At 39.8% G+C, this 27757-nt stretch overlaps 1 protein-coding gene across 4 annotated transcripts in view; it reads right to left on the bottom strand.

Moving 5' to 3' along the window:
- galnt14 (UDP-N-acetyl-alpha-D-galactosamine:polypeptide N-acetylgalactosaminyltransferase 14 (GalNAc-T14)) overlaps positions 1 to 27757 on the bottom strand; it is a 332011-nt gene that overhangs the window by 90922 nt on the left and 213332 nt on the right. For 3 of the 4 annotated variants that reach the window (XM_041805581.1, XM_041805579.1, XM_041805582.1), the window contains exons 4-5: positions 17079 to 17146; positions 4560 to 4625 (exon numbers count right to left, since the gene is read on the bottom strand). In XM_041805581.1, coding sequence (XP_041661515.1) covers positions 4560 to 4625; positions 17079 to 17146 — 134 coding nt within the window. The remainder of the gene's footprint in view (positions 1 to 4559; positions 4626 to 17078; positions 17147 to 27757) is intronic. The other variant, XM_041805580.1, reaches the window with a different exon arrangement.

Genomic DNA, 27757 nt, shown 5'->3' with positions numbered 1-27757 from the left:
AATTTCTCATATTCTATGCTCTGTTTGCTGATTTGTTTTTGCACCGCATTAATAAATCATTCTGCATTTGGTTCCATCATTGATGTCTAGACTCCCTAGGATCAAATTTGTACAGTTTACACTTTGGAGCTTTGTATCCAAGAAACTCTGTGAGCTCATCGATAAAATGATCTGGAAAATCCTTTAGTATCTTTCTTGTTTACACAGATCTCCAGGTTGATCCAGTCTTAGTGGCAGCCTCCAGTGATTTTTGAATTGCAAAAACGGCTCTTCCTCAAATTGTATACTTGGGGCTCGCTTCAAGGAACTAAGGAAAAGGCTGTTTTCAGATGGCATAACATCACAGCACAGAACTCCAGATGGGGGACAGGAAGTGATTTCTGCATGGAGAGGTCAGGGAAGGCGTGGGAGCATTTGCCGTGTCAACCTTGGTCTTGTACTGCTCTGGCCTCCTGATGGCCATCCTCCAAGCCTGCACCAAACCCATGCCCTATCTCTCCTGAGAAGGGCAGAGTCAGACAGCTCATTAACATTTAAAGCTACAGACACAGAAACAGCTCGTTCTGAGCAGGGCGGAAACAGAGGAGTTTTTAGACATGCAAAAATCCTACACTGGAGTGTTTTTCAGCAACAAACTTCACAGGCATGTTTTAGGACCTCTAAGACCAATATAAACTTGTCTTAAAAGGGTCAAATATGACACCTTTAAGGAGCTAATACTCTCCTGTTGGTAGGTATCAGGATTCATGTGGTTGAAATCAGGTCAGGATGTGAAATTAGCCAGTGCTGCAAGAAAAATTCTGACATGTTGGTCTTGTTGAATCACGGTCGCAGAGCGTCTTTAATTATTTCACACTCCAAGAGTGTTTGTTATTCTCAACACACAAAATAGGGCCTGAGGTTTGACGATAGGTGGCGATGTTGCAGTTAGTCAGTCCAATATTTAATCTCTCTAAGCTCATGGATAAACAAACTCTCTTCTGTTCTTGAGTCTCTTTAGATGAGCATGATGTGTTGCTTTTGGAGATCTTTTAGCCCACTTCACTTTGTCAGACATGTTTTATTTAAGAGATTTCTGGATTCAACAGTTTTTCTTTCACAGATGGTAGGTGTGGATGGCTTTTTACCTCCGCCAAGGAGATTATGTGATCAGGTGGGTTTGTTCGTTTGTTCATTTGTTTGTTAGCAACATAACTCAAAAAGTTATGGACGGATTGTGATGAAATTTTCAGGAAATGTCAGAAATGGCATAAGGAAGAACTGAATAGATTTTGGGAGTGATCCAGATCACCACCTGGATCTAATAATTTTTTTAAGGATTCTGTACTATTGGGAGATAGGGCTAATGGCAGAGGTCTGTGCTGTTACCACTTTACACCAGGAGATGGTGGACATGAGTAACTTCAATCCCAGCAGCAGTTTTTGGGTGTGTTTCCATTCAAAGTTTTGAAGTTTACAGAGTTTGAGAGAAGCACGTCCGGTCGAGGAGACGAGTCGGAGCGTAACAGAGAGAAAGACAGCGAATTGTAGCAAGAATACTCACAATGCTGGGAGCAATAGAGGAATATTCACCCTCTGCCATGACTTCCAGTCGTCCAGTGAGACCATGGGTGCATCTGATGGCACCCGTAGCAAAGCCAATGCTTTGCTTCACCATGGGAGGGAGTAATTGGCGAATGCTGTGGTGGAGGGCACATGGGGATGGTTCCAGGAATTTTTTAAAGGATTCTTCACCATTGGGAGATAGGGTTAATGGCAGAGGTCTGCGCCCTCCGAGTGCTTTTTTTTATAGTTTTCTAAATGAAATCATCATTTAAAAACTATTTTGCACTTACTCTGGAAATCTTTGTCAAATGCTATAATCTAATGATTTGAAATATTTAAGTGTGACAAAAATGCAAAACATCTAAAAAATCAGAAAGGAAGAGAATAATTTTTGACAGCACTGTAGATACAATCGAAGATTGATTGAAGTATGACCAAGGCTTGGGGCAAAGTTTTATGAAGTTTTTTAACAATAGTGACTGCTCATCTTGATAAAGGAAGAAAAAAAACTCACCATGTTTAATTTCTCACACACTCTCAAATCTTTGTGTCTGAATTTAACAGGGAAATTCACAGACATCAAAGACCAAGCAGCTTTTTAATGATTCTTCTCTTTTGTCCTTTTAATAAACCTCAGTTTTGAAAGTCTGTGAAATCCGTAGGTGAACATCTTTGTGGTTTAGAACCAAAGATTTAAAAAAATCCACATGCCTGTTTTACATTAGTGAGACTCCTAGTGAGCTCTGAGTATCAAATACTACCTTCAGCTCTCTGAACCTCCACCTGCAGAGGCCCCTTACAATTAATTCACTTCCAAAAATGCTCCTGACCCGTCACATTGTCAAGCTGTCGTGTTAATTTGTGCGTTGCATTCATTTATTTTCTATATTTAAGAGCATGACGGCAGCTCTGAATGGATTTCACAGAGGAATGATAAGCGTAGCTATGACGCATGACTATATTAACCATCCAACAGAGGGACAACATCCATATTTAGTTTGATGGAGACATTAACTCTCCACTGGTTGTCATTTCTGATTTGCAGGTTCTTTGTGAATCGTTTGTAGTTTTTTTTTCTGGTGGTTTTTAAAGAGAGAAAGTCAAATGTGAGGTCGTGGCTGTGCTCTGAAGTTGTGCTATGGGTGGCTGGAGCTGGTGGAGGACATTTTCTCTTCAGTAACATTTCTTTTCTGACATGTCGCCCCGTCCCTCTCTGCCTCTCTGGGCTCCATTTCAGCTGCAGCTCCTGTCACTTCAATTCAATTCAGGTCATTTCAGCGCCACAGTTCCATATGAAGGCAGAGATGAAGGAATCCATTTCACTTCACTCACTCAGTGTCCGCCTGTCTACCTGTCCGTATGTCTGTCCCTGAGCGTTCGTTGCAACATTAGAAAATGTTAGTGTGTTAGGGGACATATCATGAAAATCCTCTTTGTAGTATTTTTGCTCATATATTTGGGAACCCAGTCCTTTGTCTTTAGACTATCTGCTCTTTGCTTTTTGATCTGCTCTCTTTTGGCATTTTCCTAAATTTTCATGGTGATTTCAGGGAATTTATTTCTAAATTCTTGGCAAATTGTATGAAAATGTATGGAGATTGAATTTCAATTTTTATCTTTTTCAGAAAAATTGGCTGAAACAGTTGGGAAATATCTAAGGATATGTTTTGTTTGTGGAATTTTAAAATAAATAAATACGAATTTTCACAGAAATGGAAATGTATTTGAAATTTGGGGAAAATTTGGGTGGTTTTTATGTTTTGGAGAGCTCTCGTAATTTAAAGGAAGTTTTTCAAGCTCTCCAGAACCTTTAGTGAATTTATTTCACACTTGGCCTGAATATTTTCTTTTGGTCTATCATCAGAAAATGACACTACCATTTTTTGCATTAAAAAAAAATCTTTGTGAAATTAACTTCAAACAAGTAAAAACAAAAAAGTGTTGTTCTGTGGTATACATATCAGGTCTTACTTATCCCAAAAAACTGGATTAAAAACTCATTTTTGTCCTGAATGGTTTGTGAAATAATTCAATGGATTGTTCTACTTTATCTTTTAAAGAGGGCATGTTTTACCCTTTAAAGATAAGTTTATTTTGGTCTCAGAGGTTCCCACAACATGCCTGGGAGGTTTGTTGCTGAAAAAACCCTTTGCATATCTAAAAACCCCTCTGTTTCAGCCCTGCTCAGAACGAGCTGTTTCTTTGTCTGTGGCTTTAAATGTTACTGAGCCATCTGTCTCCGCCCCTGACCACGCCCCTCTAAGGAAATGGATGTGGCTCCCCTAATCCTCCTCTCAACTGGCAATGGAGAGGATTAAGAGAGGAGGGTGGAACTTTCTTCCAAGCAGGGAGGGCCAACCGAACCTGGGGGCGGGGCTAACTCCCTACATGACATCATGAGGGGAAAATCTGATACTTGAGGGGATTGTGGACAGGCCAGGAGTACATGTTTTTGTTAGAAAACCCTGAAAAAGTGATTTTTGCATATTATGTCCGCTTTAATATTCTATCTTTTTTCCTCATTGTGACTTGACATTACCGTATTACTGCTTTTTAAAATAGAAACAAACTGCTATTCTATCTTGTGCAATGGGTATGTGCAATATATGTGGGATGTTGGTTGTCACTGGTGCATGTTTCTTTAGTGATATGTGCTAATCCATGTACTTGTGGATCTTTTGTATATAGAAGTATTGTTGTGCTTATTGTTCTGATTTATTATTATGATTATTGTGATGGCAGCTGAACGTGTGCAGCACAGAAGACACATTTCCCCAAGGGGACAACTAAGTGTATTGTATCGTATCGTAAATAAGTGTGTGGAACTAAACATGCATTCAAACAAAAGCTCAGGTCTCAGGAAGTTGAAGCTGTGACACCATGATGATATAATATACAGCACACTCTGCTCCAAAGATGCAGTGTTTGATTAAAAATAACATGGAGATGTTGGTTTCTTCCATTCTCTTGCAGCCTCACTAAAAACACACAAAGCAAACACACAGAGGTCGTACCTTCTCTCTTGTTGTTGCGCAGACATTTGACTTTGGGCAGTTTGATGAGAAGCTGGCAGTCGCTTTCTAAAAAAAAAGAACAAATGTATAATAAATTCACATGAATAGGATTATATAAAACAGAGATGAATGATGCATTGTGTGCTGCTGTGTAATAAATCTTTATAATTTCTTGGGTCTGGAGGGAAATTAGTGACTCGTTGAAAAACTCTGCCGCAGCACGATGGCGATTCAAAGCTCTCACTTTGACAACTTCTGACGTTTGTTTAGCTGCTGTTCAGCCGGCTGTGCGCTCCCTGCTGAATTCTCAGAGTCTTATTAATGTATTATTTTAAATAACACTGTCTGCTGTAATACATACAAAAAAAACCCAAGACTCTGGTGGAAAGTGTCAGAAAAAAAGGAGAGTAGAGGAGAAAGGGGAACCAGAACTGTAGGGATGTGAGTCTTTTATAAGTGAAATTAATATTTAATGTGTTTTGGAACAACAATGGCAGATGAAAATATTTCCTGTTCTTACAACATCAATATTAGATTCAACATTATTCCAATAGTACTGAAAAATGTGGTGTTAATATTTGATTCCACAACAGTGAAGTAATTATGAGAAGAAACTCAGAGAGGAGCTGAAAATGTGATTTTAGTTTCTGCTCTTTCACCTCAGTGAAGAAATGTCAGGGATTCTGAACGTTCAACAGTCCAGCTCTGAAACATCTCATTCAGTTTACAAGAACTCGAGGTAGTTTTTTGTCAGAGTTGTTACCATGGAATATCTATTGTTTAGCTTACAGTATATGGACAAAAGTATTTGGCCACACCTGTTGATTATTGAATTCAAGTGTTTCAGTCAGACCCACTGCCGAAGGTGTACAAAATCAAGCACCTAGCCATGCAGACTACATTTGCAAACATTTGTGATACAAAAAATGTGTTGTTCTGACACTCTTGCAATAGGACAGTTTGTGAAATTTCATCCCTGATAGATACTTCACAGTCAACTGTAAGAAATATTAATAGAAAGAGGAAGTGTTTAGGAACAACAGCAGGTCTGCCATGAAGTGACAGACCATGTAAAATCACAGAGTGGGGTCAACGACCGCTAATACATCCGGTGTGAAAATGCTCTGATGTTGTGCTGCCTCCATAGGTGAAGAGTTCTTAATTTCCGCCGGCATTAATGTAAGCGCAAAAGCTATGCAGCAGGAGCTTCATAAATGGGTTTCCATGGCCGAGCAGCTTCATGCAAGCCTCACATCACCAAAACTAATGCCAAACATCAGATGGAGTGGTGTAAAGTGCACCAACACTAGACTGTGGAGCAGTGAAAACGTGTTCTATGGAGTGGCGAATCATGCTTCTCTGTCAGATGATGGGTTTGGATTTGGTGGATGCTACAAGAATGTTACCTGCCTCTGTAAAGTTTGGTGGAGGAGGGACGATGGTATGGGGCTGTTTTTCAGGGTTTTTTCAGGGCGAGGCCCCTTATCTCCAGTGAAGGCCAATCTTAATCCTTTGGCATACTAAGACATTCTGGACAATGCTTTGCTTCCAACTGTATGGTAACAGTTTGGGGAAGGCCCTTTTTCTATTCCAACATGACTGTGCCCCAGTGCACAAAGAAGGATTTTAAAGGCATGGTTTGATGAGTTGAGTGTGGAAAAAATTGACTGGCCCACACAGAGCCCTGATCTCACCCCCACAGAGCACTTTTGGGATGAACTGGAACAGAGATAGTCAGCCAGGCCTTCTCATCCAACATTAGTGCCTGACTTCATAAATTCTCTACAGAGTGAATGGGCACACATTCCCACAAAAACACTTAAATCTTGTGGAAAGCCTTCTAAGAAGAGTGGAGACTGTTATAGCTGCAAAGGGGGGCCTACTCCATATTTAAGTATTTGATCAAATAACATCACTGTCCCTGTTGGTGTAACAGTCAGGCGACCAGATACTTTTGTCCCTTTAGTATATATCTTTCATTATCAATGGGTTAAAAAAGTTGAATAAAGGTACAAAAGAACCAAGACAACAGATGATTCAATGCGCCACGTTTCAGGAGTAGCTAATTGTTGCCCTTCCTCTTAGACCAGAGCATGGTTATGAACTCATGTTGTCTTTTCCACTCACAGTAATCAGTTAGCTGTCTATGAACACTACTGTATCATGAAGCTTGTGAGTATTAATTGATGGTTAATTATACTGTATGCTGGAGTCAGAGTTCTCCCTTTCCAGTACATCCCAAAAGACACAGATAATCACCAGTGACAACAAACAGCAAAAGCTGAACTTTGCATTTTGAACAGCTCTATAACTGCCCTCTCTTCTGCTGTGTGTTGAAGAAAAAACATTGAAGACGAGCTGGAGGGCAGAACAATCTTCAGTGATGTTCTGTCAAAGGTCAGTGGCCCTGAGTGACTGCAAACCTCCATCAGAGCTCTCTGACCCAGAACAGATGCCTGGGCACGCGCTCTTTCCTCCCTTCTTCAGACTTCTTTGAAAACATGAACTCATAGTGATGAAAGGCAAGACAGTTGCCTTCAAAATAAGAGTCCCCCTTATACCAAACTATAAACTACAATTCAAAGAGCTTTATGGTACTCTGAAACAAAATAGCTCACAGTTACATACAACAAGGTTCTTTAAAACACACATTTAGGAAGTTATGGCTCTGTGTATGCTTACAATTTCCTTACTTCTTATTATTTCTTCCTTACTCTGATTATTCTATTTATAAGGTGGTCCCAGAAAGTGTTTGCCCCTTTGTTACATTTTTGTATCCCATTTAACAACCTTTTTTCACCTCTATTAACCTATTTTTGCCACTCTTGCCCCTTTTCACCACTTTTTTCCCACTATTTTTTTGTCATTTTATCCCATTTATGCTGCTTTTCACCCTTTTTTGTCACATTTTAACACACTGTCACCATTTTCCACCATTTTACGGCCCATTTTGCATTTTTGTAACCCATTTCTGCAACATTTTTCCCTTGAAACCAAACTTTTTCCATTTGTACCACTTCCATTTGTTTCCACTTGAAAACGCTTTTCCCTGTTTTTCCCGCTCATTATTGCCCTTTTGTTGCATTTTTGGGACCCATTTTTACCTTCATCAAGTTTTTGCATCTTTTAACCCTCTTTTTGTCACCCTTACGCCCCTTTTTGTCAAGTGTTCCAAATATTCCAATAATACATTTATGCCATTTTCTCACCCATTCTTGCCACTTTTTTTTTTTTACCACCTTTTCCCATTTTTACCACTTTTTCTTTTTTACTAATTTCTGCCCCTTAGATGCATTTTTATATCTCATTTTACTCCTTTGTTCCCATTTTACCCTTGTAGCACATTGTTGGCACTCTTTGGTCCATTTTCGCCACGTTTCCTGCCAATTTTTACAAGTTTTAAACCATTAATGCAATTTTTCTACCAATTTTTGCCACTTTTTTTTTAACCATTCTTAACCATTTTCCCATTCCTATCACTTTTTTCCCCCACTTTTTCCTGCCCCTTTGTTGCATTTTTGTATCCCATTTACCTCCTTTGTTCCCATTTTGACTTTAAACACATTGTTGGCACTCTTTGACCCCTTTTCACCAATTTTTCTGCCAATTTTTGCAAGTTTTAACCCATTAGTGCTATTTTCCACCCACTTTACAACATTTTTTCCACTCATTTCTGCCCCTTAGCTGCATTTTTATATCTCATTTTACTCCTTTGTTCCCATTTCGCCCTTTTAACACATTTTTGGTTCTCTTTGACACCTTTTCGCCACGTTTCCTGTCAATTTTTGCAAGTTTTAACCCATTAATGCGATTTTTCTACCCATTTTTGTCACATTTTTACAACTTTTAACCATTTTTCCCATTCCTACCACTTTTTCCCCACTCATTTCTGCCCCTTTGTTGCATTTTTGTGTCCCATTGTAGTACTTTCATCACATTTTGCCTTTTTAACACATTTCGGCACTCTCTGACCCCCTTTTTTTGCCAATTTTTGCAAGTTTTAAACAATTTATACCATTTTTAACCCCTTTACCACTCTTAAATGCACTTTCACTACCCCCCGCACCCCACCACCACCAAACTCCATTGTTGTCTCCACTTCTGTGCCACAGGAGCCAGAGTTCCTAAAGAGGGTCTCTTGAGGATTGAAATGGAAAAACAAGCTGCTGATAAATAACAATGCACTGCTTCATTGTCAGTTTCCATCTCCAAGGAGCCAATGACATTACACAGGTTATGAATTTCTACTATGCTTCCCTCCCACTAATACTTTGATAGGAACAGTCTTTCTGTCTGAAACAGAAACTTTATTTCACTGTGCAGCAGAATGTTAGCATGGATACTCATGCTAGGTCAAATATCCCAAAATAAATCTGTGCAAAGAATTTGAATTACAGCCCAAGGCGAGGAATAAGAGTTACTAAATGACACACTGTTGTGTGGGAGGAAAGGAGTTCTTGAATAGTTTGTCCTCCGTGGTTTCAGAGATCAGCCTCCATGTTCATTCCTGACATGTCTGGGATGTAGACGTATGAGAGAGTCCACACTGGTTATCTGGCTGTTGCTTGTTAAAACATCACTTCATATCGTGTTTACTTTTCCATACATGAGTCTCCTCTGCTGATTGCTTCTCTCCGCCTCTTCCTCATCTGTCTTGATCATTTCTCACAGTCTGAATCTGGCTCTGTTTAACCTTCATTACTTGGTTTTTCACTTTTATACATGTGCGTGCCGCACCATCTGTCCTGATTGGCTGTCAGCTCTTCTCAGCAGGTGTCTCTGGTAATGGGATGTTTCAGAGACTGTGGAGGAGCGTCAGCAGGTGGAACCGAGCCGCCGCACTCAGATTACACGTTCTGCAGAGATGGTTTGTTTCCCTCCTGGAATAATTGGTGTTTTTCTTCTCTTTCTGCTGTGAAGGAAGGTTTAGCTCTCTCTTCTTGATTCTAGTTTGTGATTTTGTCTCTGAATTTGACCAACTGTTAACTGAAGCCCCACAGTGCAGGAAGAAAGACAAAGAAAGAGGTAGCAAGAAAATGCCAGCTTTTCCTCTAACCTACGGAATAAAGAGGTCTGGCCACTGGCAAAGACTTAAAATATGAAGCCATGTCTATTAGAATAATTCCTGGACAAAGTCCTCTAGCTTATGGTTTTGATGTACTGATGAAGTTAGTTGATGCAGTATAAAGATGCTCAAAGTCCGATTTTGGGGGAAAATCTGGAGTAATGAGTGGGTCAGATGTGGTGGTAATGACGACTTTTTCTATTTTTAATCGTCCTATTTCAAAGTTAGAGAGTTGATCAATAAGAAACGTTTAGTTTCTAATATGATGTGGTAAATTTTTTAATCAGGTTGTAGTCTGGTCATACGTTCTTTGCAGAAGACGTCAAGCAGCAGCAGAGAGCTCCCCTTGGGGATCAACAAATGATGTCTGCATACAGAAACACAACCAAAATGGCCATGCAAGGGGAATGTTGTATTTTATGAGTTTGGTGCTTGGGTTGTCAGAAATAACTTTTGCTAAGTAGCAAAATTCTATCAGACATACATGACAAGAAGTGCATACTGGTGCATACTCATTACTGGAAAGAAGATAAAAAAAGATGGTTTTCACTGAGAAAAAAAATACAGAGAGGTTTGAAGGAGATTTTAATACAAAAGCCATTGTGGAGGAAATTTTGCCCACTCTTCTTTTCAGAATAGTTTTATTTCAGCCACACTAGAGGGTTTTTCCAGCATAAATGGCCTGTTTAAGATCATGCCACAGCATCTCAATTAGACTTGGAGACTTTGATTGACTTACTTACTCTCTGACTCATCTCCTACAGCAGGGCTATTCAATTACAAATTCAACTGGGCCAAATTTTAAAATCAAGAAATGTAGCTGGGTCGGACATGTTCGGCACCCCAGTAAACAGCTGGTAATGTCAAATCTGGAACCAATACAGGTCAATTTGATGGAAAATATGCACTTTTTATTCATAGCAGGGGTGTAAATCACCCGTTTCATCACGATACAATACAATGTTGATTCTCAGAACAATTTGATATTTGCCGATACCACAAAGTCTGCCACGATTCGATTTTGATTCGATTCGATTTAGAGGCCTGCGATCAATATCAGATGATATTGTGAACCCATTTTCCACAATCTGTTACTTTTCACATAAAGGAAAAAACACAATATTGATACTCTCTTGGCTGCTAGTCGTTACCTGCTACCCGTGCCTAGTGGTGTTGTGACTCGTGGATGGGCGGAAACTGTCATAACCAAGAACGTGAGGGACTTTCAAATTAAAACATAGGGTAAAAATGGCAATTAATATCGATGTTTATACTTTCAATCAATTTGACTGAATCATTGCTCAAACAATCGATATATTGATCCAGATCGATGAATCATTACACCCCTAATTCATAGTCTCCATTTTATATTTGGCAACATGGTGAAAGCACATTAAAAAGTGCATAAAAACACAACAACAGAGCTGTATTTGAACATAGAAATGTTTTTGTCCCTTGAATAAAAATTAAATAAGTAGAATAAAATAAAATTCTGTAAATAATCTGGCACCACTTTTATTTACTACCATTTCAAAGCCATTAAGGACAAAAATGTCCACTTCCAAAAAACTGATATAAAAACTTAAAAGATTTTTTTTTTTCTGAAAAAAAAGACTGTTGTTAGGTCACGTGGAGCATTACATTCAAGGTCTGAAATACTGTGGGAATTTATGAAAACTTGCAAAACAGGTAGCCCTCTGCATCTCTGGCATGACCACAGGCTGGGCCACTTGGGGGTTGGTTCTGGGCCGCTAACTGAATAGGCCTGCCCTACAGGATGATCAGGAGTATTAAAGTCCAAGCTTTAACAAGAAAAAATATTTAAAACCTTCTTTTTCTTCTTCTAATAACTCAAGTGTTCTTCAGTTTGAGGTCACAAACGGATGGCCCGACATTCTTCTTCAGGATTTTCTGGTAGAGGGCAGAATTCATTGTTCCATCAATCACAGCAAGTGGTCCAGGTCCTGAAGCAGCAAAGCAGATCCAGACCATCACACTACCACCATGGTTGACAGTTGGTATGATGTTCTTCTGATGAAATGCTGTGTTCACTTTACACTAGATGAAACAGGACACACACACCTTCCAAAAAGTTCACCTTTGTCTTGTCAGTCCACAGAATGTTTTCCCAAGAGTCTTGAGGATCATCAGGATGTTTTAAGTCAGTCATTTTCTTATTGTTGAGTCATGAACTCTGACCTTGACTGAGTCAAGTGAGGCCTGCAGCTGTTTGGATGTCATTCTGGGTTCTTCTGTGACCTCCTGGATGAGTTGTCAGTGTGTTCTTGGGGTAATTCTGGTGAAGCTGGCGACGCCTGGGAAGGATCAGCACTGTTCCAAGATTTCTTCATTTGTGGACAATGGCTCTCAACGTGTTTTTTTTTTTTTTTAAGTCTAAAGCCTTAGAAATGGCTTTGTATTCTTTTCCAGACTGATAGATGTCAGCGATTTTGTTTCTCACCTGTTTTTGAATTTCTTTAGATGGTGCCATGATGTGCTGCTTTTTGAGATCTTTTAGTCACATCTAAGAGTGACAAAAACACACAAAAAAAGAAAAAAGGAAAGGGGCAAGGACTTTTGCACAGCACTGTATTTCTAAAGAAACCTGACCTGCATGACAGAGACTATTCATGTCCAACACTGACAGGAATAAGGTCAGTGTCACTCTTAATGTCTTGTCACTGATCAAGCTGCAGATTAAGAGCTTTAAGATGTGAATACTGAAACATAATTCATACATATATAAAATAAAAATATAAAATGTTTCTTAGCAAGCCTTTTCTAAAGTCTAACCTGATGCTAAGTGTTTTATTATTGACAATGTAATCACTGTTCTGTAAAACTAACTGAACACACTTGTGTACATTCTTAGAAAAAAGTTTTAAAAATCAAACTTGTCATGGATGCACCAACACTATAATCTCAGTCTGTAGATTTTTAAACCTCAGAGCTCCTGTTGTCTCTAACATTTTGTCTGTGACCTGTTGTTAACCACAGATGTTGAATAAAGCCCAAACACTGGAGCAGCCTCAAACACAGATGGATAAACTTCATGTCAGTGAAGTTCCAAAAACAAATCAAATCCTTTTATCAAGCTTTTTGTTCCACTTCTGGTGAATCTGCCGCTTCACTGCACCTCCACACGCTGTTATTAAGCTTTCTGTTGCATGTTCGGCTTTTTCTTATCGCCGCTGCACTCGCCGGCTGTAAAAAGCAGAGAGCAGACATATTGTTTTTGATCATATCAAGGTCAGTTGGCAGATATGGAGGGGAACTTATTTTCAGGCGAGAGTGGAAAGAAAATGGAAACTGAAGAAGATCAGAACAGTTTCTGAGATTGTTCCATTTGTAAAAATGTTCAAGGATTTTATCTCTCAGTCCCTGAATGTCACAGAAGAAAGAATTCAGAGTGTTCTGAGACGTTTTACTGAGTTTTTATTTCATTTTATACTCTGACTCCAACATAATTCAGAGGGAAAACTGCAATCAACTTAAAGAAAAATAGTTATCTTATTAAATGTATTTTGAAAATCAAAACCAGTTATTTCTAGTTTCTTAATTTAAATGATGGTTTAAAATGTGCATGAGTGATAAAAACCCTGTGACTTAAGCTTTATTCTGAAGGGTCCTGAATATTTCATGAGTAGTTTAAGAGTCTAAGGTAACAATGTACAGACAATAATTGTCTTAGTCTACAGTGAATGCATCATGCTGCCTTGAAGTTAATATGAATTCACAGATTTATGACAATTGCCATTTCAGCAGAGTAAGTTCTCTAATAAAGGATGATCATAAGGACATATGTGACCAAAGCTGGTAAAAACTCCTGCAAGTCGTCCGAGGTCATTTTTGAGTTTTTTACACATTATGAAAGCGTAGATTCCAAGCTTTCAAATGGTGTATCATACACCTTAATCTGAGGATATTTTACACAGATATGATCATTTGAGTGTTAACTTCTAGTTTCTGTTTGTTCGGAGAGAACCAGGCTCAAAGTTTCAGGACTTCTCCTACCTTTAGGCAGGCCATGTAATGGGCGTGAACAATAGCGCCACATTTACATAAAGTCCACCCAAACCAAGCTTCTGAATCGGACTGGTGATGCTCATCAAAATATTCCCATAGGAAATCTGCCTTCATCAAACTTTCCCTGTCGAGTGATCCTGAAGTTGTCCTAAGTCTGTTGATAATTCTTTCCGCTTCTTCATCATCTCTTCTACTTTTTTTCGCTGCAGGGTGCATCTTGAGGCTTGTTAATGAAGGTGATAACTAGAAACAGCTGTATTTTATGTGCCGGAGAGGGGTGGCGTTTGAGCCATGCGGTGTTTGCTTTGTCCATCTCAATGGGCGAAACTGGGGACAATGCCAGGCTGAGTGGCCAATTATCACCCAGCAGTTTCGCTTTCACCTCCCCTCAATCTCCCTGAAGCAACTACTAAAAAGGGGCATTTTTAAACACAGAATTAATGCTTTTAAATATCACATTTGTGTTACTTTTTTCATCGAATGAGTAGTTTAAATGTCGGACTTGCATAAAATGAGAAAACACGAAAAATGATCATTTTGAAGAAAATGACTTTGTATCCATTTTTTCTCAACCAGCAGAATGCCGACTTGCAGGAACTCTATCTGGCTTCGGTCACATATATAACCCTTGAATATCACTCTATTCAGGCATAGTTTTGACTTTTTTTGCAGTGAAAAAATAGTAAAAATTGTTTAAAGTAGTCATAGGACGTGTTTTTGTACAGGGACAAAAGCAACATGACAGCCATATTTTTTTTATCGTTGTGGTAGATATTTTGAATGTTAAAGTCGGCTACATAAAGCAAATGGAACTGCTACAGGAAGTTGCTGTTCTGTTGCTGTATCTCATCCATGTTTTATGCTGCCTATTTGTGATGGACTACGATTATTCTCTGCTATTGGTTTAAAGTTCAAGTGCCTGAGCTCAACCCTGTAACACAGAAACTAAGCATTTCCAGGTCAAGTGGAGAACCATGATGCCCACAACGACCAATGACAGAAGAAGGACCAGGTAGCCTCACCAACTGGTTGTTATTTTTTTTATATAGCTCACAAATTTAGCTGCATCATTACCACCATTTTAGCCAGGATTTCATCCTCATTCTTTTCGTTGTTTTTTGATTTTTGCTGCAACTAGGTCAGCCAGAGAGGGTTTTGATAGTCCTCCATGTTTGTTCTTCTTCTGAAGTCACATTTCTTCACATGTTTCTGAGAGATCTGTGAGATTGTCATTACAAGAAGCAGATGTGCAATGTCACAGTCTGGCTGAGTCATCTGGTTTGTGTACGCAGTTAAGATTAAATGTTTTTGAAATTGTCTGTGGTCTTCTAGGTTTTAAAATTGTTAAACATTTGAAAATTCTAGTCTAGTGTGTACTCAGCCTAACTTTTACCTGGATAAATGTTGAGTTCTGTCCTTCTCATTACCTCCACTCTCCATTAGCAGAGCTAACAGTACTGCTGCTTAGCTAAGTAATATGCCGTGCCTTTAAGTGTCTATTAGGAGCAGCATTACCAGACCAGCCCTAACAGACAAATACCTCTAACCTCCTAAACCCTGCATGTACATGTGAGGACATTACATTTTGGCTTTCCTACAACATCATAAAAATTTCTGCTATTAGATTTCTTGAGATAATTGTACAGTCAGTAAATGTTCAAGTAATTTGCTTGAAGTGTTGGGAGAATTTGGAATAAAATTTTCAGTATTTTTAATGGAAACTTCTTATTTATTTTGAAGAGTTTTATTTAAAGTTATGGGCAAAATTTGCTTGGAAATGTTCTGCATTTTAATAGGAATTTAGTAAGTTTGTTGGGATGGTTAGGGGAATAAGTCTGGACATTTTCAGGCATTTTCATGCAAATTTGAGAGATACATTTTTTATTTTTGGGAATCCAATGAGAGTTTTTTGGGGGTTCTGCATTGAAATTAATTTTTACATTTTTGGAATTTGGTAGGGAATTTTTGGGGCATGTCCTCTGAAATTCCCAGATTTTTGTTAAATGGAAATTTCAGGGAATTAGTTTGAATTTTCCATATTTTCCATAAAATTTCTAGAATATTTTTGTGAATTATTGGGAATTTGATAAGAAGTTATAGGAATTTGCTTTGGAATTTGGGAGAGTTTGCCACACAATTTTCAGAAATATAACATACATTTTGGGGATATGTGTGTATATTTTGGTAGTTTTATTTATTCATTCATTTACTTGCCATTCTAATAGTAGTTTGTGACCATGGTTTGGATATTTGTAGGAATTAGTTTGGAAATTTTCAGGCATTGTCATGGAAATTTGGGGAATGTATTTGTTGTTTTTGGTTATCTGATTTGAGATTTTTGGGATCCCTGCTTTGAAAGGTTTTTGTGGTATTTACATGAAAATGTGATAAATTTCTTTTTAAATCTTTTGGAATTTGATCTGGGATGGGGGGGGTGTAATTTGAATTTTTTAACATTTTTAAGGAAGTTTCAGGGAATTTGTGAGAATTTTTGGTGGAATTTTCATTCATTGTTTCCACTGAATTTTGGAGGATGTATTCGAAAATTTTTGGGGAAAAAATTTGGGGGAATTCGCCTGAAGGTTTTCAGGAATTTAAATGGATGTATTTTTTTTTTTTTTGCTTTATGATAAAATTTCACTGAAACATTTGGGGAATATTTGAAGAAATGTAGGGCTATTTTACTAGAAAGTTTGGAAAGATGTTTTAGATTTTTTAAATTTAAGGTAATTTCTTTGAAATTTTAGGGAATTAGGGTGGATTTTGGAAAATAATTCATTTAATTTTGTTGATGCTTGGTCTTAACAAGTCCTTGTGGTCCATCATCAGAATAACAAGATAATGACTCGTCCAACCTCTCTCAGTGAGTAACAACATTTCTGACTGACTGAAGACCTCAACAACTGACCAACAGCCAAAACAGATGCTCTAAAACCCGATATCCAGTGCTGTAGTTTCCTGTTCCTGATTCCTGTTCAAAGACTTGGTTGAGCTTTAAAACTCTTCAGGTCCTACTGATCCCAAATCATTCGGAGAAACTAAAAATACACTCCAACCCAAAGCTCAGGCCTCAGAGGTTATAATATCCTCATTTGAAAGACTCTATAAATGATTGGTTTCATTGTTTTGAGCTCATTCTGCACGTTATGACCCTGATCATCTCTGCTCTGTTGGTGTGTCTGGTCTATTTCACCTGGACTCTATCTCCCTGCAGACAGCGGACACAGCTGTATGTGATTCTGTGTTCATGCTCAGTCTCCTCTTTGACCCAGAATGAGGGTCTCCTTTTATCTCCACTGTGATCGAGACTCTGTGGACCCAGCTGTGGTCACAATCCTCCCTCTGACCTGTTCAGTCCATCTCATTTGTGTTATCTCTGACCTGGAAGGGACCTGGAATGTGTGTGTTTTTACATGCATGCAGCTCACCGTCGTCGCTGAAGTCGTCCACCAGAATGATCTCATGGATGAGATGAACCGGAGTTCTGTTCAAAACGCTGGAAAGACAAAAGGAAACATTAGTCTCAGAAATGCACAGATGCAGGCATGCAGACACACAAACGATAGGTCCAATATAGAGAGAGCAGACGAGTAAATGCCAGCCTGCACGCACACACTCAGCTGCTCATAAACCTATTATGTACACACTGCACGCCATATGAAACAACATATTGAAAATGTCAGCCCAAATTCCTGTTATGAAAATGTATGACGTGTCGCCTCTAAAGAAACTCTTTCATTAAAGAGGGAGATTGAAACATAAAAAATTCATAACTTTCACTGGAGGAAAAGAAGAAAAAAAGCTTTGTTCTGGGTGGGTTTCTACTTTATTTCATTATTTCTTCTCTTCACTAACCCTCGTCTAATATCCACCTGGATGAGACCGAGGAGGGAGGGAAGGAAGTGAAAAAAGAAAAATACAACAAGACAATAAAAGAGAGTGAGAAGAACAGGAAGAAATGTAGGAGAGATAAGAGATGGATGATAATAGGAGAAGACAGAACAGAAAAAGTGATGATAACAACAACCGAAGGTCATATTGGGGGATAAAGGTGCATAATGGAAGAAATATAAGGAAAGCAGAATGCATGAATGACAACAGAATGACAAGAAACTTGTAATGGGAAAGAGAAAAAATGGAAAAGATGAGAAGTAAAACAGCTAGTGAAATATGACATTCAGAGAAACACAGGAAGGATGGAGGGAAATGGAGGAAAAGAAGGATAAAAACTGCAGTAATAATGATGAGAAATGAAGAGAAGAAGAAAAACAAGGATAAGGATGCAATGAATATCAAGTTTAAAAGAAATGAAAGAAAGGAAGGGCATGAGAAACAAGAAGAGGAGCACACACAGAGGGGAAAACCACCTGAACGAAGAGAGAAGAAGGGAAGGAAAAGGTTGCAGAATATGAATAATATACAACGTGCACTAAAAGTGTGTACAAAGGTTTCCTGAGCCTTCATTCTCTCGCTCTGGTTCAGTTCACACAACCACAATCATGGATAATACTGCTGGCATGATGGCTGACAATCACTGGCACCCTCTACAAGGAGGGTAAGCCACAGAAGGTCACTGAAGAAAGGCCAGGCTGTTCTCAGAAGAAAAGGAGCACAAGTAACAGGGATGAGCTCATCTTTCAGAGAACTTAGGGGAGCTTCACAGGGAGTGGACTGAGGCTGGAGTCAGTGGATCAAGATCCGCCACACAGACGGGTCCAGGAAATGGACTACAAGGGTCGTGTTCTTGGTGTCAAGCCAGTCCTGAACCACATACAACATTATCAGCGTCTCACCTGGGCTTAAGAGAAAAAGAAATGGACCATTATAGTCTCAGTAGTCCAAAGTCCTGTTTTCTAAATAAAGTCAATTTTGATTTTCATTCATAAATCAAGGTCCCAGGTAGGAAGATCAAAGAGGTAAGGAATCCAAATTGCTTGAAGTCCTGTGTTTTCAGTTTCCACAGTCAGTGATGGTTTGAGGTGCCATGTCATCTGCTGCTGCTGGTCCACTGGTCTTTATCAAGTCCAGAGTCAACGCTGTCAGCTGTCTACCAGGAGATTTAAGAGATTTTAAGCTTCTTTCTGCTGAGAAGCTTTATGGAGATTCTGATTTCCTTTTCCAGCAGGACTTGGCTCCTGTCCACAGTGAAGCCAAAACTACCAGAAACTGGTTTACTGATCATGGTATTACTGTGTTTGATTGGCCAGCCCGCTGGTCTGCCCTGAACCCCATAGAGCAGGGGTCACTAACTGATGGACCGGAGTCCGGGTCCGAACCCAGATGCCATCCGATACGGACCTGGACCCGGACTTACAATCATTAGATTAAAGGGGAACTTAAAACTCGATAGGGCACTTCTATTTTAACCGGCGCAGCTATTCTAGGATTTACGGTACTGGTTTTGCAGAACAGGAAATGTGCAGACCAACTGCATGAGAGTTAAGCCATCTCACATGACACTACTCAGCCAGTGAACTGTCTGCATTCCAGGCGGTAAACTGCTGCATTCATACGAGAGACAGACAAGAGGAAAGAAAAGAAAAGAAAAGAAAAGAAAAGAAAAGAAAGAAATGTTTTAAATTAGCTTTAAAATGACAATCAAATTATGCTTTCCACTTTTACTTCTATTATGTGTTGCTTTGTTTAAATAAAAACTTGTGTTTCAAATAAAATTAACAGCATTAAAGGAAAACTAATATTCATATTTCATCAGCGTAACAAGTCCCTGAAATTGCACTCAGATCCACATATCACACTAACTAAAGTTAGACATTATGATGTTCTGGACCTTTGGTTTGATACATTTTCTCTGACGGGCCCTCTTTGAATTTTAGTTGATTGCCCCTGCCATAGAGAATCTCTGAGGAAATGTCAAGAGGAAGATGAGAGCCACCAGAGTCAACAATCCAGACAATCTGAAGGCTGCTATCAGAGCAACCTAGGCTTCATAACACCCCAGCAGTGCCATGGACTGATCGGCTCTATGACACATCGCATTGATGCAGTGATTTATGTAAAAGGAGCCCCCAAAAATTACAAGTGCATAAATGAGCATAACTTTCCAAAGATTGCCAATGTCTCAGGACTGTTTAATTTTCATAGAAAAAGGTGGGTGAATGCTACATGGGGTTAAAGGTATCCAAACCTATGTCGCCTGGATCAGGTGCTCTTCAAAATAAGAGGACGAAGATAATATCATCAGGAATAAATCTGAAGAGGAGCTATAACGATCATAGCTCCTCGTCAGAATTATTCCTGACTTTTTAAGATAATTACAGTGTGCTAAACTTTAGCACCTTAGTGACCTTGTTGTCATGTTTATTGAGTCCATATTCAATATGTCTAGATGTTTTTGTGGTGACCTTTCTAACTCATAAATACAGCCCTTTAATGCTGTATTTATTATGAGCTATTCATAGTAATATAGGAATGTAAGTTTTAATACATCAGAGTGCCTTGGATTCTCAGTTCTGACTACCATCTAACACTATGGACTGTTTTTGATAAGTTAACGGGCAAGTTATCACTCCATTTTTATATACAGTTTTCTTTTTTCTTTTATGGTATAATTTGGGGCTTTTTTATGACTTTATTTAGAGAGGAGGACAGTGGATAGTCAGAAACAGGGATGAGAGAGTGATGTGGGACCTAATAAGTCTTGTTTGAAAAGCTATAACACAAATATCTGCTTGGAGTAGAAAATTTCATTAGATTTAATCCTGCTGTGAATTTTGGATATGATTTAACTTTTCATACAGAAATTCACCCTGATATCAGCTGCACACATCTGCAGGACGTGCAGCACATGAGCTAAAACATTAAAAATGACAGGCTCTAGAAGCTAAAATTGTGAATGGAAATTAAATTATTCATAGTAAATAGCTCTGTAATAATAAGCCTGGGACAGCCAAATCTTCGTAATAAACTCTGGATCAAAGCACCAAAGTATAATTTAAAGAAGAAAGGATAAAAATGGGGAGATGGTTGGGATGATTGGGAATGATAAGCGATTTGTGGAGAGGAGGAGAGAAGTTTATGGAGAGCAATGTTGGAAATATGAAGGAGCTGTAAGGAGTGAAGAATGGACGGATGGAAAGATGGAGGGATGAAAAGCTGACAATGAAGGAGGAGGAGGTGTGGAGAGAGACTATGAGTCTCTAAGGCATTGAAGCTGCTGAGGAGGAATGATGGATGCAGGGACAGAGAGAGAGAGAGAGAGAGAGAGAGAAATAACCATGATTCCCTCTCTCTCTCTCTCACTCTCTCCTTCTCTTTCACCCTATGGAGTCAAGGACCGATCAGGAGAGATGGATGAATGGACTGATGGATTAGATGGAGAGAAGGAGGAAGAGGAGGAGGAGGAGGAGGAGGGCTAAAGAAGTGGGGCGGGTAAGTGGGAAAGAAGGGTGGAATGAAGATGGAGGGATGAGGTGATCAGGAAAGACAAAGCTTATTTAAATCATTAGGTCACATTAAATCCTCCAATGAATCTATCTATCTATCTATCTATCTATCTATCTATCTATCTATCTATTTATCTATCTATCTATCTATCTATCTATCTATCTATCTATCTATCTATCGATCTATCTATCTATCTTCCCATCTTTTGTCTCTATTTTGTTCCTCCTCTTGTAACTTTCTTTTGTCTTATCCAGTTTTCCTATCCATCCATCCATCTATCTGTCTGTCAGTGTAATACTTAGGCAAACAGACGTGGATGGATGGATGCAATCTCTCTCTCTCTCTCTCTCTCTCTCTCACACACACACACACACACACACACCCACCCACAGGAGTTCCCATTCTCTGGTTCACAGGCCACTAGCTCTGAGGCTTAACCTCCCCTCAGGCGTGCTGAGGGAGAAGCTATCTTCAGCTCACAGAAAATATTATCACCGCTGACAATACAGCAGTCTGCTGCCACAGAATAGCGGCTCTATATCTGCACTGCTCATTTCCAACTCTCTATATATCAATTTTAGGGGGGAATTTTTTGAGAAATTTTCATTACCCTACAGCTGCCATTTGGAGAGAGCTTTACACCCAGAGTGCCATGAGAGCATGCATTTTTAGCGCAGCGTGTGTGGCCCCCGGTGGGAATATATAACCCTGCTCTCTGGCATCCGGAGTGCTGATGCTAAATGGGTGCTGCTGTATCGCTGCCAGGGTGAAGGGTTCAATTCCCACAGGAGCCACCAAAGCTCAGCGTGTGTGCATTCTGGATAAAAGTGATAAAAGCTGCTCCAAAAATGCTTATTTCCTCCAAGAAAGAAGCAAAAACATTAACGGTGATGCTTCTCCTTCCTGTCAGCCATGTTGCAGATCCCCAGCTGTATTTCATCCACGTGACCAATTACTGACTGATATGTTTAATTAATTATATAACGTTTAATTGGCTGATGATACAGGCCTGTCTGTGGTCTTGCCAAGTGATGCTGGGAAAAAAAAATCTGGCCCTGTTCAACCCTGAGCAGGATAAGCAGGTCAGCAGTTTTGAAGCAGGACAGATGGATGGGTATTCAATTAGCCCGCTAACTGTAGCATCAAGCTTGCTAAATGTGAAACAGAACATGAGAGCTCATTCTATCAGTGAGATGAGTCTTTAATGTCACCTGTGTGGAGGTAAAGAGAACATGAAACAATATTTACCTCTGGTATTCTGAATGAATGCTAAAATATATCTCTAGTGTCTACAAAAGAGAACCTTAAGCTTCTTTGTGAGGAGAGTAAGATGGGGTGGTACAGTAATGCAGAATCCGAGGGTATTTAAAAAAAAAAAAAACAGGCATGCCGTTGCTTTAATTACTCTCATGAAAAAGGGCATTGTGTAAGGTGCATACAGTGCTGTGAAAAAGTATTTGCCACCTCTTTGATTCCTGACTTTTCAGCATATTTATCACACTTAAATATTTCGGATCATTAAACCAATTTTAATATCTCACAAAGACAACCCAAGAAAATACAAAATACAGTGTTTGAATGATTATTTCATTTTTAAGGGGGAAAAAAAATCCAAACCTATCTGGTCCTGTGTGAAAAAGTAATTGCCCCCCTTGTTAAATCATGAGTAAACTGTATTTAATCACAGTTTTTGGAAAGCTGATTTCAACTTCACTGGCCACACCCAGGCCTGATTACCACCAGATTTGTTGAATCAAGAAATCACTTAAATAGAAGCTGTCAGACAAAGTGAAGTAGGCAACAAGATCTCAGAAAGAAACGCATCATGCCACGATCCAAAGAAATTCAAGAACAAATGAGAAACAAAGTGATTGAAATCCGGCAGTCTGGAAAAGGTTAAAAAGACATTCCCAAGGCTTTGAGAATCCAGCAAACCACAGTCAGAGCCATTATCCACAAATGGAGAAAAACTGCGAACAGTGGTGAACCTTCCCAGTAGTGGTCGGCCAAGAGTGAAACAACGAATCATCCAGGAGGTCACAAAAGAACCCAGAACAGCATCCAAACGGCCTCGCTGGCCTTAGTTAAGGTCAGAGTTCATGGCTCAACCATAAGAAAGACACTGGGCAACAATGGCATCATGGGAGAGTTACAAGGCCAAAACCACTGCTGACAAAAAGGAGCACAAAGGCTCGTCTCACATTTGCCAAGAAACATCCTGATGATCCCCGAGACTTTTGGAGAAATATTCTGTGGACTGACGAGACAAAAGTTGAACTTTCGGGAAGGTGTGTGGCCCGTTACATCTGGAGTAAAAGTAACACAGCATTTGATTAAAAGAACATCATGGCAACAGTCAAACATGGTGGTAGCAGTGTGATGGTCTGGGACTGCTTTGCTGCTTCAGGACCTGGACCACTTGCTGGGACTGATGGAACCATGGATTCTGCTCTTTACCAGAAAATCCTGAAGGCCAACGTCCGGCCATCACTTCATGCCCTAAAGCTCTCGGGTTATGCAGCAGGACAACGACCTGAAACATACCAGCAAGTCCACCTCTGAATGACTCAAAATAAACAAAATGAAGGTTTTGGAGTGGACAAGTCAAATTGTGGCCCTAAATCCACTTGAGATGCTGTGATCTGACCTTAAACAGGCAGTTCACGCTGGAAAGCCCTCCAATATGGCTGGGTTAAAGGAATTTTGCAAAGAAGTGTGGGCCAAAATTCCTCCACAGTGATGTAAAAGCCTCATCACATGCATGTTAATCTCCTATTGGGAAAACATATGTATGGCAACCTCAGCATTACCTTGAAGCAATGATATACCAGCAAGCATGGCAGAAACTTGTGATCTTCTTATTCCATTAAGTTCCTATTTTTTGGCCAATTAGGGGACGTTCATTGAAAACTGTCACTAGAAATAGCTCCCACCATCTTGTATATTGTGACATTTTACTGTGCCATTTCTTCTTTTTCCTCTCACACTTTGCATTTGCAAACAAACCAGTTACAAACATCACAGTAGGAATGTTCAGAAGGCTTTAGCCTTTAGCCTACATTTCTAAATCTGCCCCCCACCCCAAAAAAAAAAAAAAAAATTGAGCTCCAGTTCAGCCTTTTATTTCACCATTGTTTGTCGATTGTTAACCATCCATGCAACGGTAAATCTCCATCACAATCTATGATTGGGTGGCTTCACCTATGGCCCAGATTTAAGGATTTATTTACACCTGAGAACTGATGCCTTTAGCGTTTGTGGTATCTTCTGCTCTGCTGGTTCCTGTAAAAAACATCACATCCTCCTTTTTTATGCTTTTGAAAATCAGCTCCAAGATTGTTTTTCAACGACTCTATTCCCAGCAGGACAAGAGTCAAATTAGTTCCTGCTCTCCATAAGGTTCTGGATGTTAAAGAGGCACCTTTTTGTTTTGCTTTATCCTCTTTCCAAGCTTTCCATCTCTCTCTCCATCCCTCAGCTCCCCTCTCCTCTCTCTCTCTGCCTGATTGGTTTGCTGACAGCCAGTTCTTCCATCCTCTGCCTTGCTGGAGTAATTCATCACTCCTTTCCCTCCACCTCGGCATTCACCACTCCTTCCATTCATCCACATCCTTCTCCAACCAATTTCTCTATCAAGACTTCTGAAGGCAAAAGCAAAAATTTTACAGGATTAAACAATAAGTCTCTTTTATGAGGAAAAAAAAGTCCTTTACTCTTCTTGAAACAGTCTTGGAGAAACGTAGCGGTTAATATTTCTCTTAAAAAGCTCAGATTTAGCTTTCTTTAAAATGATTCATTGCGCCAACGTTTTTATTGCATCTTAAATCTTCCTCGCTCTGACAGAAAGCCTTTCCCAGCAAATCCAGAGAAACTGTTCTTGGAAAGAAATCCTGATTCAGCCACTCAGTTCGCTCTGTTCTGTCTAACCACCAGTGATGCATGGTGCTGTATATCTGCAGACTGTAAATACTGTCTCATCACTGCTGATCTACTGTGTTTTACATGCACTTTCATCAGTCACAGTCGGGGGTCCAAGCGCAGCTTTGTCCATGTTAAATACACACCCATCACTGCTAATCTGCTATGATCTAAATCTCTGATAGAAGTAATTACTGCTCATGTTGGTTTAATGGATGCTTGTGTATGAGTCTAACAGTGATTATCTTGTACTTCATCCTGCTCACACGTTTTTGTCATTGATTCAATCATTTTGACACATATCCTTCATGGACTGTACCTGATCCAGCATCCTATTATGAGCATTGGCGGAGCCTCGACCCAAAAAAGTAACAACAGTTTGGTTTTCAAATCCCACATCCTGGTGGCCTCTTTTAAAGATGAAACACTTTTTCAAAAAAGCTTTTATTCCATCGCCAACTTTTACACTTTTATTGACACATGCAAACAGTACAAAAACAGTGAGCTATGGATAGTACTGGGTGCCACAGCACCCTTGTGTGCCTTCTGGCATCATCAGGGGTGCCTCAAAATGCTTGAAGTTCAGTAAGAATGAACTTAAAGATGCAGATCATTAGCTCTCCTCACATGAACTATATGTCTCATTTGCCCTGTTCCCTTAAACACAAAGCCAGTGTGAGGGTCAGTGAATTAAAAGGCTAACGTCAGTGTGCTATGCACTACGCAAGAGGCATCATCCATCCATTCATCCATCCATCCATGCATCAATCCATCCATAATCCATCTATAATCCATCCATAATCCATCCATCATCATCCATCCATGCATCAATCCATCCATAATCTATCAATAATCTATCCATAATCCATCCATCATCATCCATCCATCCATCCATGCATCAATCCATCCATCCATGCATCCATCCATGCATCCATCCATCCATCCATCCATCCATCCATGCATCCAGCATCCCATCCATAATCCATCCATAATCCATCTATCATCATCCATCCATCCATGTATCAGTCCATCCATAATCCATTCATCCATCCACCAGTCCATCCATAATCCATCCATCCATAATCCATCCACCAGTCCATCCATCCATCCATCCATAATCCATCCATCCATCCATGCATCCATCCATCCATCCATCCATCCATCCATCCATAATCCATCCATCCATCCATGCATCCATTCATCCATCCATCCATCCATCCATCCATCCATCCATCCATCCATCCATCCATCCATGCATCCATTCATCCATCCATCCATCCATCCATCCATTCATCCATCCATCCATCCATCATCTACACTGTTTTTTTCAGCTTGGGGTTGCAGGGAGCTGGAGTGGATCCCAGCTGTAGCTGCATGAGATGCAAGGTACATGCACTGAGCTTATCCCTGCCAGAAAAGGGTGTAGTTTTTAATCGGCCCAAGTTTGAGTGTCCCATCAGTAACAGCTCTGAGTTGCTGTGTAGGCCTAACCCTAACCCTGTTCCATTAAAACCCCTCTGGTGTGTGTAATACTGCAGTCATAAGGATGCACAATGTTTGTTTTTAATTAATGCATTTTGACTGGGGTAATATCAGATAAAAAAAAAAAAATCCCCTCAATGGTCTCCACCTTCCAGTTGTCCTTGTTGCTGTTCATCTCATCAGTGTCCACTGTTCCTCTGAGCTCCAGGCGGATTCCCTTCTGCTCATATTAGGTCTGCAGCGCCGCCTCCCTGTAGCAACAACATCCCTCCATCATGGAGCTATGCTTGTCTCCCAGCTCCTTAGAGACTCTGGCCCAAGCCAGCCTTTTTCGATCATCTCAATCTAGTCGGGCTGGAGGGGAGGTCTGGGTCTCCAGAGCAGCCATCAGAAGCGGTCCTTGTTATTCTTAATCTTTTGACGTGTTTTTTCCATCCATTTTTTCGATCATTTTTTTGACGTTCATTTTTTCATCCATTTTTTCGATCATTTTTTTTTTACCTGTTTTCTTTTTCAGTCATTTTTATGTTTCTTTCCTCCAACATTATTAGGCAAATGGTTCAGTTCAATGGACTCTCCTACACTGTGAAAACGTCCCCCACAAAGGCTCATACCAGACCATTATGAAACATGCACTCATACAGACGTATGGGCGACTGCTTAACTTAAATAGGCGCCCATATGCAGAGGCTGTAGTCCTCAATGCACTGGTCACAGGATCACTTCCCAACCTTGGTGTATGTTTGGAGCATGCCTTGCCCCATTCTCGCTCCCCAATTTTCCTGATCCTTCTTAGCTGTCCTATTAAAATAAAGTCAGAAAAGCCCAAAAAATACAAAAAATTCTCTACCAATGCAACTTAGCCAAAAGGGAAACTTCTCCCTTTTTCCTCTGTATATGGATGGCTATGCTCCCAGTACAGGTGAAAATGAGTGTTTTAGGTGCAAATAACACAAATTGCAGGGCAAATTAGTGTTTTCAGCTATACACTGTTTCCTCCAGCTGCTAGAGAAAGGGTTAAAGACTGAGACAGAAAAAAAGGGAGAGAGGAAACAACAGAGCCATCCTGAGTCATATAAAAGAGCAAATCTTCAGCAGAAACAGAGACTACATCAGCCTAATGACCTCCCCTAATAAATCCTGAGTGATCAGCTGAAGAGGAAGTGATCCCTGCTCTTGACTCTGCGTTTTCAGACCCACTGAATCAGAAAGTGCTGAGCTGGTGCTGATCTAAGAGGAGAGATCTGTCCCTCCTCTCTTTTCACTTCCCATGATGCTCCTGTGTCTCCTTTTTAATAAAATG

This window comes from Cheilinus undulatus, linkage group 14, assembly GCF_018320785.1.
Source record: "Cheilinus undulatus linkage group 14, ASM1832078v1, whole genome shotgun sequence".
Taxonomy (NCBI): domain Eukaryota; kingdom Metazoa; phylum Chordata; class Actinopteri; order Labriformes; family Labridae; genus Cheilinus; species Cheilinus undulatus.
This window is presented reverse-complemented; position numbering and strand designations above follow the sequence as displayed.